The following is a 15,363-nucleotide window of genomic DNA, read 5'->3' on the forward strand; positions in this document are numbered from 1 at the left end:
TGTTCCTCCATTCTAATTTCTTTTGTACTTGTGAAGCAGCATTTACTGCTCATCTGATAACTAACTCTAGATTCTCAAAAACACCCCTTTGGCTGCTTTCTGACCTTTCTGGTCATTATGATAATTGTGGCTTCCTGGCTTCTGGCAGTTAAGCACCATCATCTGGCTTCTATAACTTGGTGGGGGAAGGGGGACACCATTCATGAATATTAATGAGCCCAACTTTATAACCTCTTACTGTCAGGCCTAGCTTGCAGATAAGAGTGAAAGTTGAACTTCTTGGTGATGTTCTCTCACCCGCACATTCCCTGTGGCTTGATTAATAGTGTGTCTTCTGTGTCCTCCTAAGGAACATAATCCTTTGATGCTTTGCATGCCAACTTTTGAGAGCCTCCTTATACCTTTCTCGCTAGCTGTCAGGGTCTCAGGTGTCGCCACTTCACTCTGTTTTGGCCAGTGCTTTCTCTAGAGGTCTAAGGCTACTCCATCATATTTTGCCCCATATCCTGGGTCCTTGCTAGGGTATTATGTCCCCTGACCCTAAAGAGTATCTTCAAGTCCATGAATTCTTGCTTACCTAGTCTTAATTTCTGTCTTCTATCCGGCACCCTCAAAGTGCCTTCTCAAGGGTATTCACATGGCTCTTCCCAATATAACCTAGCTAATTCTTGCAGCTCTTTGGGGTATATTCACTTCCCCACTTACCAGCCCCAGCATTCCCCCAGCCATGTGATACTGAGCTTTAACCCTAGTTATTGGCCTCGCCACCAAAAGAGGAGGCTGGGGCAGCTTTGGAGAGGAGCCTCTGCAGCATCTTTCATCAGCTAAGCTAAGGGCTAGCTCTTATTAGGAAAAGGTAAGTCACTTCTGCCAATTCTGAGCATTTAGGGGAGCTGTCAAAGCAGTTTCCTCACAGGCATTGATCCAGATATCCCTGTCCTATTTTTTAGGATATTAGGTGTTTCCAACCAGGATCCTAATTTAGCATGGCACAGCTGTTTTGGCTGAGCATTTAAACCTCTCTGTAGTTCTGCATGGAGAAGGCAATGGCAAGCCACTCCAGTACTCTTGCCTAGAAAATCCCATGGATGGAGGAGCCTGGTAGGCTGCAGTCCGTGGGGTCACTATGGGTTGGACACGACTGAGCGACTTCACTTTCACTTTCACACATTGGAGAAGGAAATGGCAACCCACTCCAGTGTTCTTGCCTGGAGAATCCCAGGGACGGGGGAGCCTGGTGGGCTTCCGTCTATGGGGTCGCACAGAGTCGGACACGACTGAAGTGACTTAGCAGCAGCAGCAGTTCTGCAACTTTAATGATGAGATTCTGTTGCTCAGCTGTGCCTGCGCTTCCACTAGAGTTCGTAAGAGCCTGTCTGTGGGCTTCCACAGAGACCCTCTGACTCTCACACCTGTTCTTTAAATCTTTACCTTCTAACAGCTCTGTTTCTTATTATCCCAATGCAGGTAGATGTAATAGACGCAGGTTCGATCTCTGGGTTGGGAAGATACCCCAGAGGAAGGCACGGCAACTCATCTCCAGTATTCTTGCCTGGAGAATCCCAGAGACAGAGGACTCTGGTGGTCCATGGGGTCACACACAGAGGAGGTCAATTCAATTTAGCGATAAATAACTCTCCTGTCTTTGTGGGGTTTTTCTCATCTTTCAGATGCCTGAACTATTATACGTACAAGGCATTCACTTCCACCAGGACATTTTCCCAGATAACTGCTGGTAAAACCTTCAGTGGGCTTCCCTGGTGGCTCAGTGGCAAAGAATCCGCCTACCAATGCAGGAGAGGCGGGTTCAGTCCCTAGACTGGGAGGATCCTCTAGAGAAGAAAATGGCTACCTACTCAAGTATTCTTGCCTGGGAAATCCCATGGACAGAGGAGCCTGGCAGGCTACACTCCATGGGGTTGCAAAAGATTTGGACACGACTTAACAACTAAACAATAGAATCTCAAGTGATCAGACCCCTTGTGGTGTACTAGGAATTCCCAGTCTGCCACATACCACTGATGATGGCGTCCTCTTCCTCACAAAGTGGTAAGTGCCCATCCTAACTGTTTCTTGTGCTGATTCAGATCCTCCAAGGAACCACCAAGATGGGAGTAGAAATTCAAAGAAATTTACTGGACTAAATGCCTATGAAGGGAAATGGGGAGCCAGAACAAGCTGGTATAGCTCTAATCATCCTGTGATGTGAAGCCCTCTATACCTAGGAACCCAGGCTTTGTGTCCCTCTTTAACCAATAAATCTCCTATTCTCCAGGCATTCAAGGAACATTATTCTCTAGATATTTAAGAGTAAAAATTAGTTTATTCACTCCAAAGCATTCAACGGGCAGTCCTTTTGTTTCAGTCATTTTTAAGAGACTTGTTAAAACTATATAAAAGCTTACCCTGCAGATAAAGTTTCTAAAATATGTTTTTATTAATAAATTGTACTTTCTTGTCATTTTTTTAAATACAAAAAAGTAATCTTTTAAGATTTTTGACATGTTAAGGTGATTTTTTTTTATTTAGTCAAATTAAGCGAAGAAAAGAATAAAGAACTGATAGAGAAAAAGGACTTGGAAATTTCCGAGTTAAATGCAAAGTTAAGAACTCAAGAAAAGGAAAAACAAAATGAAATGATCAAACTACAGCTAGAGGTAAGTATTGAAGGCTCTGCTGAATTTGAGGATGCATCCCTTAGTCTAGGCCACTCTCTGCCATCACAGTGAGATAAATTTCAGGGGTAGAAACAACCCTGTGAGACAGTTTCACACATGCTTATTCTTCATCCATAGCACGCAATGCTCAAACCCTGCACAACTGTTAGCTACACTGCCTTTCAGCACTTGGCCTCAAGGTGGGACTCTTCAGTTGTTCAAAAGGTGCTGATTTCCACAGAGGGTACTGTCTCCTCTGGCTGCAGAGACAGTTCAAAGATTACCTGTATTTGACAGCTGAGTCTATGCAGCCTTTTTAGGACTACCATTCTAGCAGTAGGGAGAGTGTTTTTAATCCTTAATGTTACTCTCTCTTCAGCAGTGATTGTGAAACCCTGATGAACCAACTGGAAGTTTTTCATTTACAATAAATAACTATTTTTTCCTAATAAATGTGTAGAAAGATAGATGGTGAAGAATCTGCCTGCAATGCAGGAAACCTGGGTTCGATCTCTCGGTTGGGACTATCCCCTGGAGAAGGGAATAGCTACCCACTCTAATATTCTGACCTGGAGAATCCCATGGACTGTATAATACATAGGGTCACAAAGAGTTGGACACAACTGAGTGACTTTGACTTGCTGTTTATCTTCATTGTAACTATCCATTCTCTCTCCAAACCAGAACCCAATCTCACAGAGTTTATTCTTAGTTCACACTGAGGCTACACTAAACTCAACCTGAAGGAAAAATAATGGAAGATTTTGCAAAAAAAACATGACCTGTAAGAATGGCCCTTGAGAATTTTTTTAACCTAATACAGCTTAATGTCAAACCAGCAAGCATTCAAACTAAATCAGTAAAATCATATGCAAATTCTATTTAGCCTCACAGTTTCTATAGAAGGGTATTTAAATTTTTCTCCCATGACTGTTGATTACACTACATTTTCTTTACAAAATACACTCATAGTAACATGAAAGTATTTTTACCTACCTTTAAATTAATGAGATTCTCAACCCTAGTTAACTAGATTCTTAACCCTACATGATAGAATAAACTGATATCTTGAGGAAAAATGCTCCTGACCCCACCCCAGAATCTCTAAGGTATTATCCAGGTATTCGGTTCTTTAAAAAACCTGCCCAGATAAAGTGCAGCTGGGGTCAATCTTGTTTGGGTATTTCTTGTATTGAAGACTTTTCTATCTTCTGTTATACAGTGAATAAACTTGAACTACAGATTATACATGTAAGAATATAGTGGATTATATTTATAGAAACAATTGTTTCTTTAACTAGAATGTTCTCAACTTTCTTTTTAAACTTGATTCAGTTTGATGCCAAGCTAGCAAGAGTTCAAACTAAATCAAAATCATATCCAGATTCTACTGTTTCGCCACACAGTATCTACAAAAGGGTACGTGAGTTTTTCTTCCATGACTGTTGCTCAAATAAGTTATCTTAATGTGTTTCCATGTTATATTTAAAACAATATACTTATCAGTTTTCCTGAAAATATATCCCACTATGAGAAAGACATTAAATTTTTAATAATTTTTGTAAGTCACTTTCAATTTAAACTAGTAAATCTTAGTGGTAAATTAAAACATTAGACAAGTCCTTTGACTCTTTGGACTATCTCAGGAATTCCACAATGTATTTTGAACTAAAGCTGACTTACTATTCTGAAGTTGTTTAGTACTCAGATAGCATAGTTCTTCTTGTTCAACAAATAGTGCTAATGTGTGTTTTTTGTCCTTACACCAGTTTTACCCTGTTAATGCCTACAAAAAAAAAATTATTGACCTTTTAAAATATGGTATCTTTTTAAATACCTACTTCTACTTAAACCAGAAGCATAGTTTTTGCTGTTTTGTTGTTCCTTGTATTAATGCTTAATTGTATTATTTATGAACTGCAATAATAAAATTGTTCTGCTCCATTTAGAAACTTCAACATCTTCAGGAAGAAAAAGACAAGGAGATTGCAGTTCTTCGTAATACCGTTCGTGATTTAGAACAACGCCTCTCTGTCAGCAAAGATTCTCAAGTTAAACTTGTTGGCAAAGATTCTCACTTTAAGCGTAGACGGTTTTGAGTAGATTCATGAGTTGCTATTTAATTTCTTTAAAAGCAGTTGAAAATTAATTTCGATTGCCAGTATAACACAGTACCTAAGTAATAACAACAATGAAAACAAAAAGCTTTAAACTTTTTTATTGAATTTAAAATCCACATTTTTGCCAATCCTGTTCTACATTTCTGCTTAATAGTATTAACCATAAAAAGATTCAGGTTTATAGGACCTGGTTTGCCTATTGAACCATCATTGACTATGGAAATACTTTCTAAGCAATCAAGAGTTAGACAACATTCTTTTATCTTTTCCCATCTATCTTTCAAGATTGGCAATCTCAAATTTTAAAGGGTATGATAAAATGCTAAAGAAAACAAGATATAAAGGCTTCATTCATATATGATAGTAAAAATCAAGATATGAGTCTTACATATAAAAAGTATAAATGGATATCTAAAATGTAATCATAGCAAAATATTCATGTGTGAGTATTTCTGGGTCTGAAAAGACAGAATTCACTTCTTGCTTTAAAGGTTTAATCTGTTAAAAACATAAGATTAAAAAGACAAAGATAATATTGGTTTGAGAAATAAGTAAAGAGAAAAATGGAAAACATGTCTTTGTTGTTCTTCCTCTATTCTAAGTTGCCAACTATCCAACAGAAACCCCTAGGTTATAGTTTATGTTTCTGTTCTCATTAATGCAAGTAGAATACTGGAAAAAGAAAAAGAAAAACATATTAACCAAATGCTGCAACCACCTTTCAGCTGAATAAAAATATGGTTTGGGTCAAAATTTCTTTGACTTAAATTTTAAAATGTGGAAGCCAATTTCTCCATGTTTGCACAAATCCAATTCCTATTTTTGGATCACTGTTAACTAGGTAGCTTATAAAATGCTGGCAATGTAATTGTGTAGATTGACTTGGGGAGTATATCCAATCTCATGCATTTAATTTGAAGGTCATTTTCACATTTTGGCCTGATTGTTTCAGCTTCACTTGCTGCTGGTTTCTGTGGGGCTGCGCTGCTGACCTGCTGCCTGTCAGGCAGCTGGAGGCAAACGTCACTGTCAGGATTCAATGACGTTCTCCTCTGCCAAAAGGCCCTGTCAGCTACACAAAGAGGGGAGGCTTTCTGTACACTGTCAGGTGATTGCAGACCCTGTTTTTTCAAATACCAGATGTCGACAGTGGCAACAGCAGCTACTCAGAGCAGATTCTGAACCTTTGGGAAGCTGTCAGAGTAACTGATTTATGCATCTCTTTCGACAGAGCTTCTTCTGTGGAGGAGAAAGCTGTAAACTTTCACTTCCTACTGGTGTGTCACAGTTATCTGAGTGGCCCTGACTTTGGTGACCCTTGTGCCTGTGGTGGTGGTGATGAAGACCTGAAGGAGGGGGATTCTCAGGGGTATCTGGTGCTTCTGGTTCTGGAGATTCTGAAAGATGAGCATTTTCATGAAGCTGATGCCCATGATGGTGATGGGGGTGGGGATGGGGGTGAGGATGGGGGTGAGGATGGGGATGCTGATGTCGCTGTGAAGTCTCAGCTGTTTTCTCCTTGGTAGCCAGAGATACATTTTTACAGAAGTCTTCATCTTCCAGTGTCTGGAATACATTTTATAAATCACTTAACAAATGTATAGACTTAGCAAGAATGCATGAAAAAAATGAATTCTGGAGTTAATATATATGAAAGTCAAACTGCTTAATTAGGATTGAACTGGTTTTGTGTTTCCGGCATCAGATTAATGAGAGAAAAAAAATTGATCTCAGCCTCAACACCTAGACTTTTTATTAAAATTTGGTTCCCATCCATACCTAATTATAAAGTGCTTCTTGTACAAAGTTTGCATTTAACTTAAGAATCTTCAAACATTTTGCAAATGAATCAATGTAAATGTTTTGAAAATAGATTTAAAAAAAAAGAACGTAGTAAGTTAAAGCTTTAACAATTATGTTTCAATACTAGTTAAATCAACAGCAGAATCCAAATTTTCCTTTCCTTATTAAGAGTATTTCCTAAGTTTTTAAGAATTCTGAGGAAGAATTTGAGAGATTCGTAAGGCTTAAAAAGAAAACAAAACCATATATTTATATCTGCAGAAGCAAAACTAAACTGGTTAAAAGAACTTAGATTGACTGCAGTACAGTCAAATAACTATCAAACCCTAAAATCAGTTTACCAAACGGAACCTTTCACACCGGTGTCAACAAAGCATCAAATCTAATATTATTTTCTGAAACAAACTAATTCCTCTCTGATAACTCAAAAGAGCCAATAAAATTAACTCTGCTAATATTTACAATTACTAGTCATTTTCAAAATTGCAAAATACTGAAACAAACCCCAAAATAGGAATCAACACAGCTAACATTCATTATGCACTGAGTATAAGTTAGACACTGACTTAGTACTTTATTTGCTTTACTTCAGTCTCATCTGTAAAAGCAGTAAAATAACCCTCACAGTATTATTATGCAGATTAAAATGTGAAGAATGACATAACTAAACTGTAATTAAACCATTGATTTTCTTTTTAACTTAAGTGATTGATTAAAATGTGAACGGCTTTCTTTAGAGTTGGGAAAAATCTAAAATAAAACTTTTTAATTGTTTTTGAATCTTTTTTTTTCTTTTTTATTGGAGGCTAATTATTTTACAATATTATATTGGTTGATTTTGCCATACATTGACATGAATCTGAGTTCAAATTTTACCAACTTGCTCTGTCAAGGAAACATTGTTTGGAGTTATTTTCCTTCTCAACCTGAGAGGAAAAGAAGTTTATTTAATATAAAAAGTTTAGTTAATATAAGTTAAAATCAATTCCTTGAGTATCGTTTTTATAAATCATACATATAGTGTTTCTCATAACAAAGAATAAATATCCTAGTGGTTGTTAAGAAAGAAGTATCAGTAATTCCAAGTGCATTGTGTAAGAGCGTCACAGAAAAGCTGGGAGTCTTACATTTCTGGTAAATTAAGTAGTTATCTGGGCCTCTGTTCCACTTCAGATAATGCCATGGATAATCTTCGCTATCACTACATTCTTATATGAGCACATTCATAATATTGCAATAGTGTATTTGGCTGAATTCTTTAAGCACTTAACAGTCATGCAATATCATTTGGTGGTAATTAAAATACATAATTTGCATTGATTTTTGTTCTCTAAACTCCTCCTAGATAAAAGCAATATGAATCTTGAAAAGATGTTTTAAAGTGTATGTTACATAATGGGAAGTGTAGGTAATTATAAAAATGACTATTGTAGTTTATTTACAGTAAACCAAAAGAAACACTGATTTACCTAATTAGTCATGAAACACTTAGATAGCTCGTAAAAGATTTCCTCTTTTCTCCAAAGAAAAACAATTGAGAAAAAATACCTTGAGAGAGCAGTTTCCACATTTATCTTCACAGTAAACAGTCTTAATGGAGTCTTCTACATATGTGAAAGTTAGGAAGGAATAAGGCAAACCAAGATGATATACAAGGCGGCCACATCTGAAAAATAACAGTCATTAAAATAATCAAAAAATTAAGATCATGGCATCTGGTCCCATCACTTCATAGCAAATAGATGGGGAAACAATGAAACAGTGAGAGACTTTATTTTGCGGGGCTCCAAAATCCCTGCAGATGGTGACTGCAGTCATGAAATTAAGACGCTTGCTCCTTGGAAGAAAAGTTTTCACCAACCTAGACAGCATATTAAAAAGCAGAGACATTACTTTGCTGATGAAGGTCCATCTAGTCAAAGCTATGGTTTTTCCAGTAGTCATGTTTGGATGTGAGAGTTGGACTATAAAGAAAGCTGAGTGCTGAAGAATTGATGCTTTTGAACTGTGGTGTTGGAGAAGACTCTTGAGAGTCTGCAAAATCAAACCAGTCAATCCTAAAGGAAATCAGTCCTGAATATTCCTTGGAAGGACTGATGCTGAAGCTGAAACTCCAATACTTTGGCCACCTGATTCGAAGAACTGAGTCACAAAGAGTTGGACACGACTGAGTGAGTAAACTGAACAATATTTTCAGTATCATGATCCTACTCATGCACCATCTGGGATGAAACTATAGGTTTAATGGTCTTATAACTAAGACCCTTTCATAACTTCAGTAAATTTCCCTGAAGGGGGTCTCACAAGCTCCCTGGCACTGCATACCAGGTCAGGTTATGACGAGACTATAGTGAGTCTGATATGGTTGCCAGGTGGGAGGGATAGTAAAGAAGTTTGGGATGGACATGTACACACTGCTATAAAGTGGATAACCAATAAGGACCTACCGTATAGCACATGGAATTCTGCTCAATGTTATGTGGCAGCCTGATGAGAGGGGAGCTTGGGGAAGAATAGATACATGTGTACGTATGGCTGAGTCCCTTCACTGTTCACCTGTAACTAACTACCACAACACTGTTAATCAGCTATACCCCAAAACAAAAAGTTTAAAAGAAAAAGACTACAATGAGTCTGATACTAGCATTGTGAAAAATGAAATAGATATACGTCACAATAAATAATGTCAAAATTACGTAGTTATTGTGATTTGGTCAAATACAATTTTGTAATTGACTCATGTATTCTATCAGAGTTCAAACCGCTGACCTCATAAATCGGGTCTGCAAATCACATGATCTTTTCATAACTGCTAAGGCAGCACAAATTCCACACAATAAGAAATCACAGCATAATGAAAAAGATCCTCAAGTCTTGGCCAGTAGCCCATTGATTTAAAAAAGAATCTGATGCAGCAAAAATTTCAGCACAATGAAAGAAATGGAAATACACTTGGCATTTTCAGAAACGGTGGAGTTGAAATGTCCTTCTAGCCCCCATTTTATCCTGTATATACAATTTTATATGAATATCAAAAGGTTACACTTGGCAACAGATTAAATTAGAAGCTTGCAGTCCTAAAAGAATAACATATAATATTAAAAATACTTAAGAGTAAGACCTAGTAGGTCTCAGACCTAGGCAGAGTCTGGCTTACCATCCCTGAAGAACCAAAAAACAAACCAGCACCAACTAGAAATGATGATAGCAAATAATGTATGCATTGAAGTTCTTTCATAATACAAACATTTTATTCATTCATGGAATCAAAAGCAGATTCATACAGATTATGCCTAAATGATTAACATACTTTATAGTTCAGAAATGCACATATGTAGCCTTAAAATGTATTAATAGTAATTAGATTTTAGAGATAAGCCAGTAGTCTGCAAAGTACGGTTATTCATCTGCAGAATTTTTAAGTGAGAATTGTACGTAAGGTACAAATTAATTTTTCCTTTTATTTCATCAGAATGCTAATGTACGGGGGAAGAAAGTAGAGTCAAGTTTCCTTATTTCCCTATTGGAGTGGCGAATTCTTCTGTGTAAAAGGAAGTCATTTTGAAAATACTTTTGTGTGAAAGGAAGTCATCTGGCAAAACCAAACATTCTAATGGGCTCACTTTGAAACAGTATTTGGTAACAAGATAAAAGCAGATGTCTTATTTTAAATCACTTACGACATTAAATATGAAGCAGGTATATTGTAATTTGGGGGTGGGTGTGCATGCACATGTGTATAAATGTGGGTACACACCTGTCATATATGAGGAAGTCATCTTTATTTCCATTTAAGAGAGTCCAGACATCTGGTTGGTTTTCTTCTTGTTGGTAAACAGGAATATGTTCTGAAACCTTATTTTTAAGATGCACATATTTTAGTCGAGAAGAGGTTCCTTGATGATTAACAACAACATAGGAGATGTTAGAATATCCTTCTTTCTCCAGTTTCACTCGCAGGTCCTCCAATCTAAAATATTTGGAAAAAATACAAAAAAAGGAATAATTAGTGACTTCTCCCTTTCTCCTCTATTTTCCTACATGAAACTCTTTTGTTGTTTTTTACTTAGACCTCTTTTTTATAGTTTTAAAAGACTAAAACTTTTGTTTTTCTAATTATTTACTGAACTCTTATACTCAGTTAAAACTATATGCCAAGTGCTTGCACAAACATTAGTTCATGTGGTCCTCAAATGAATCCTATGAAGTGTGTATCTTTTTAATCCATCTCCCAGTTACAGAGAAATTGTACCATAAGTACAACTGCCAATAAGTATTTGGCAAATAACCCAACAAATATATATATTTATAAAATTCATTAAATGACTCAAGACCTTTGGTGGCAAATACAGTGTTTGTTCTACTCGGCCAAAGCTCTCATATCTGCTTCCTATATTGAAATAACTAATCCATTTGCAGGAGTACAATTTAGAACATTTCGTTACACAAGTAATACACATTTAGTAGGCTACTATAAAATACAGGTACACAAAAAGAAGAAAAAATTTACATAGCTCCAGGAATGCCACTGTGAACATCCTCCTAGTCTTCTCTCTTCTAACATGTTCTAGGCCAACAAATAAAGTTTTTTTTTTTAATGCAATTTAGTAAATATATCTTTTCTATTTTTATTGTTTTATGCATGTATCTGGGCTTCCCTGGTGGCTCAGAGGTTAAAGCGTCTGCCTCCAATGCGGGAGACCCGGGTTCGTTCCCTGGGTTGGGAAGATCCCCTGGAGAAGGAAATGGTAACCCACTCCAGTATTCTTGCCTGGAGAATCCCATGGACGGAGAAGCCTGGTAGGCTACAGTCTACGGGGTCACAAAGAGTCGGATACGACTGAGCGACAGAACGGAACGGATGCATGTATCTATTGAATAGCTATCTCCTCAAGAAATTCTAGACCACAGAAAGACTACCTTACCTAGATGCCTGCAGAATGCACAGGTATCAGCTGGCTTGAAGAAGAGCAACCACGGTCACTGAACCATAGGAGTTCAGCATAGGGTCTTGATCCTTTATGCTCCAGGCTGGAGGTTGCTTACAATAGGAGCTTTGGCCTTGGCTCTCTGTTCCTCCGCTTAGGAGGAGACAGAGAGCCAGGGCCAGCCCCAGGCCTCTCCACATGGCTGGGGTTGTCCTGTAAAAGAGAAAACCTTTCTGCCATCTTCATAGTCATAATAAGGAATCTCTAGCAGGTATAATTCTACTTTCTACAAATATCTAGCCAGTTAATTCTGTCTCCATGTTGTTGGGTTTTTTATATTGGGCATCTTAGCACCAAATCTTCCTGTAAAGCGGAAAGATCAGCCTGAGTCAGGAAAGCTGCCTAAGCACCTCTTGACTATCTGGCTTAGCAAGATACTTGAATAAGCCTACTATGAAGATTAGCCTGAACAGGGAGTCAAGTGCTTCTCTAGTAGAAGATACATGTCCAGAAGAAAATACATGTCTAGCGAAATTCTGAGAATATGGCCTCTACAAGCAAGTAACATTCTACAGACATGATTTCATTCTTGAGATACAAGTTCTGACTGCTTCTTTCTATCCTCTACCAATCTAAGCAAAGAAAGGGTATATAGGGAATTCTGCATAGAAATGAAAAGACATTACGGGAAGAGAACTTTGGAAGAAAGGAGATGGCAGTGAGGGCAGTCCACCAACATGAAGAGATTCAGATATAACTGCCTGCCAAAATGTTGCTATTATATCCAAGACCAATAAGGACCAATGGGAAGACACCTAACCAGGATACTACAAATCACTGGGCCTTGTACCTTAAGAGTCACTGAAATCTACACTCCTATGAATCTACTTATTGGCTACCACTACATTCAGGAAGTTCCTGTGACTAGATGGCATGTTCTTGGGTAAAAAAAAATGACCCCTCTGAGTAGGAAAGTTAATACATGATGAGAAATACTCCCAAAACAAGGGCCAGAGCTCTCTGCAGAGAGGTACAAATAAAACACATGAACTGTAGGTAGGTGATGGGAAAAAGATCATATTCAGCAGAGATGAGCAGAGAAAGAAAAATCCATACATTTATGCAAACATGAATTTTTAATTTCAGACACACCAAGTGAATCGGGTCATCAAGATAAGCTTGCTTATTTTGATATGAGTGTCGGTGAGAGAGAGATCAAGGGAAAATTCCAAAACTAGGAAGTCGGCCATGTTCAGGCACTGATCTATGATAAAAAAGTAAAAGTACTCTGTGGACGGGAGTGGTCGGGGGAGGGGAGGCAGCTAATGATAAATTACCTAGAGTGAGCCCAGAGTTAAGAGGGGGGCAGAGAAGCTAAAATCAGACTGATTTTAGCACTAGTAGGTGTGGATAGAACGTTTAAAAACCTGATTACAACTATATGACCATTATCTCCTTTTGCAGCTGAGAAAACTGGCTAAGTGTGAGTTTAGGCAGCTTGCCCAAGTCCGCACAGGTACTAAGTCACAGGAAAACTGGATTCAAACCAGTTCTACTGATTCCAACACATGACCTCTTACCTACAGCAATATATTGACTCTTTTCAAATAGGTCACCTTGAGTAACTACAGTAGCCAGAATTTGGGGGTTTTAATATATTTATTTAATTGCAGTATAACTGTTTTACAATGTTGTGTTCGTTTCTGTGCTTTCCATCACGAACAACAGCATGAATCAGCTGTATATACAATGTACCCCCTCCCCCTTAAGCCTCCCTCTCTCCCCTCCACCACCCCCCCAGGTTAGGACAGAGGGGATTGAGTTTTTTATGCCCTAAAATGACAAAGAAAACATCAAAATTATTCAGGCTTTTTTGTTTCTTACTAGAATGACTAGATTTTCTCCACTTTATAAATTCAGTAGCTATAGACCCTTCAGCATAAACTCAGTACCTGGCACCCTCACTCTGCACACCATTCCAACTGGCTGAAGAGTGAATATATATGAAAAGGTTATTTCACTCATTTAGTTTTTTGATGAAAAAATAACTGAAGCCATTGGCAGAGGGTAGTGAATTACAGAGTTCCCAGATTTTCCCCTCACTATAATCAAGAAGCTGGTATCTTTGTTTTCTTAAAATCACTTTTTACATAAGAAACTTTTGATTGATTACAGCTGTCAGACAACTATATAAAATAATGACGATAAATAAAATTAGCTGTGATTCATGGGGTCGCGGAGAGTCGGACACGACTGAGCAACTAAACTGAACTGAATGCAGTAACAATTAAAATATAGTTGCGAATTTCACTAATCTCATCACTTTTCAATGACAAACCTAGATTTCTTGACCACAAACAGACCAATATTTGCTTAAAATTCCCCATTAAAAGGCAAAATATGCAGAAATTTTTCCACCCTCTTCCCCCACCCAGCAGACCCCCTTCTGAGGGTCCCCGCCTCATTCTCCTCAAAGCACCAACATCACTGATTTTGACCTGGGTGTAACTCTTTCAAAGATGACTATTCTGCACAGTGAACCAAACCTGCTCTCTCTTTTTTTTTACCTTGAAATTGCTCACAATATCCCTGGACATTTCTACAGCACCTTACACAGACCAGATCTCAGTCTCTGCTCCTCAAACCCACCAGCTGTTTTGCCATTAGAGCTCTCACTTCGCAGTTCAGTGGGAAATACTTAACCTTGAACACACAGTATTGCCTATATAACAACACAGCTTTTTGCAGAGGAAAAGTATTCCACTTCTCCAGCCTCCTCTGCCCCTATCTTTATCCTCAGCAGTGCAGAAGGCAGGGCAAAAATCAGCTAGAACTGACAATGTCCCCACCGCACCCGGAGTTTAGACTCTTATGTTCTTTCTTTTCTTTACCCATCTCTTTTTTTAAAATCTATTCTAAGAACATAAATATTTTATCAAGACCTGAAAATCAAATCATTTACCAAACTCTCAAGGAATCAAGTTTGGAAAACACAAAGTTCCTACTTACACAACCCCTTCCGACCAGCTTGCTTCCTTTCTCTTTGCTCAGCTGGGCGGCTCCACAAAGCCACAGTGAGAAACTCGTGTATTTATAGTCCTGTTGTTTACCTCACCCCCTGAGCTAAAGTCAGAAGTTCAATGCACGCTCAGCCTATGACCTTGCAAGGAGAGACAACCCCTGAACTGGTTATTACAATCAACTTTTAAAAAGTAACAAGCGCTGACATACATAAAATGGGGGAAATTTGGGGGTAATTGCTGATATATTCCCTATCGCTTTTAGTCACCCCGTTTGCTAGGATTTAATGGTACAGTCGGGGGCGGGAGGAAGAGCTAAGGGTAAAGAAGGCTTCCAAGTTTCGCTCTTTTCCAAACAAACTATAATAGGGAAAAATATTTGCTAAGCCAGCGAGGTAAGCTGTCCCTTTAAAAAAAAGAAAAAAAAATTTTTTTTAACTTTGTAGTGGTCAGGTGCTAGCCCAACCCAAACCGTGTGAGCTTTGTTAGAAAAGTCTCCTGCTGTTACAGACCTGCTTGGATTATTCTGCAGCTTTAAAACTTGAATCTCTGGGATCTCACAGGACTTCTGCTCTTTTCTTTATCATTTACGGGAAGGAATAAGGAAACAGACCTTCTGTCTGAGGGAAACCAGGCTTCAGTTTTCTCATTACGGAAGACCCATAGAAGTTCTTAAGAATCTATTGTAAAATTGTTACCAATTTAAGTACCATACAAATAAGCTAACTGTGATAGTAGCTGCACATGGGAAAGAATATGGACATTTCAAAGTATACGAATATATTGAAAATCACTACCCTTTCAGACAGTGATACAGTCTTTCTATTAACTGCTA

General features: G+C 38.0%; 2 protein-coding genes across 3 annotated transcripts in view; one reads left to right on the forward strand and one right to left on the reverse strand.

The window, feature by feature from the left end:
- The window catches only part of CCDC152 (coiled-coil domain containing 152), a 41,818-nt gene extending 37,062 nt beyond the window's left edge, over positions 1 to 4,756 (forward strand). Inside the window, exons 6-8 of the mRNA XM_055421752.2 lie at positions 2,530 to 2,657; positions 3,993 to 4,076; positions 4,607 to 4,756. Coding sequence (XP_055277727.2) covers positions 2,530 to 2,657; positions 3,993 to 4,076; positions 4,607 to 4,756 — 362 coding nt within the window. The remainder of the gene's footprint in view (positions 1 to 2,529; positions 2,658 to 3,992; positions 4,077 to 4,606) is intronic.
- Positions 4,757 to 4,859: 103 nt separating this feature from the next.
- Positions 4,860 to 14,669, reverse strand: SELENOP (selenoprotein P). Of its 2 annotated transcripts, none has more exons than XM_055422108.2 (5): positions 14,518 to 14,669; positions 11,506 to 11,721; positions 10,338 to 10,550; positions 8,129 to 8,246; positions 4,860 to 6,343 (listed from the first exon to the last, which is right to left on the reverse strand). In XM_055422108.2, the coding sequence occupies exons 2-5, from the start codon at positions 11,706 to 11,708 to the stop codon at positions 5,687 to 5,689; spliced, it is 1,191 nt and encodes a 396-aa protein (XP_055278083.2). In that variant the 5' UTR covers positions 11,709 to 11,721; positions 14,518 to 14,669; the 3' UTR covers positions 4,860 to 5,686. The 2 variants fall into 2 exon arrangements, with proteins under 2 accessions (XP_055278083.2, XP_055278084.2); XM_055422109.2 differs by having other exon boundaries at positions 14,514 to 14,611.
- Between the last annotated feature and the right edge of the window lie 694 nt (positions 14,670 to 15,363).

The sequence above is a fragment of the Moschus berezovskii genome, chromosome 18 (assembly GCF_049115385.1).
Source record: "Moschus berezovskii isolate FMDL1 chromosome 18, NW_MosBer_1.0, whole genome shotgun sequence".
NCBI lineage: Eukaryota > Metazoa > Chordata > Mammalia > Artiodactyla > Moschidae > Moschus > Moschus berezovskii.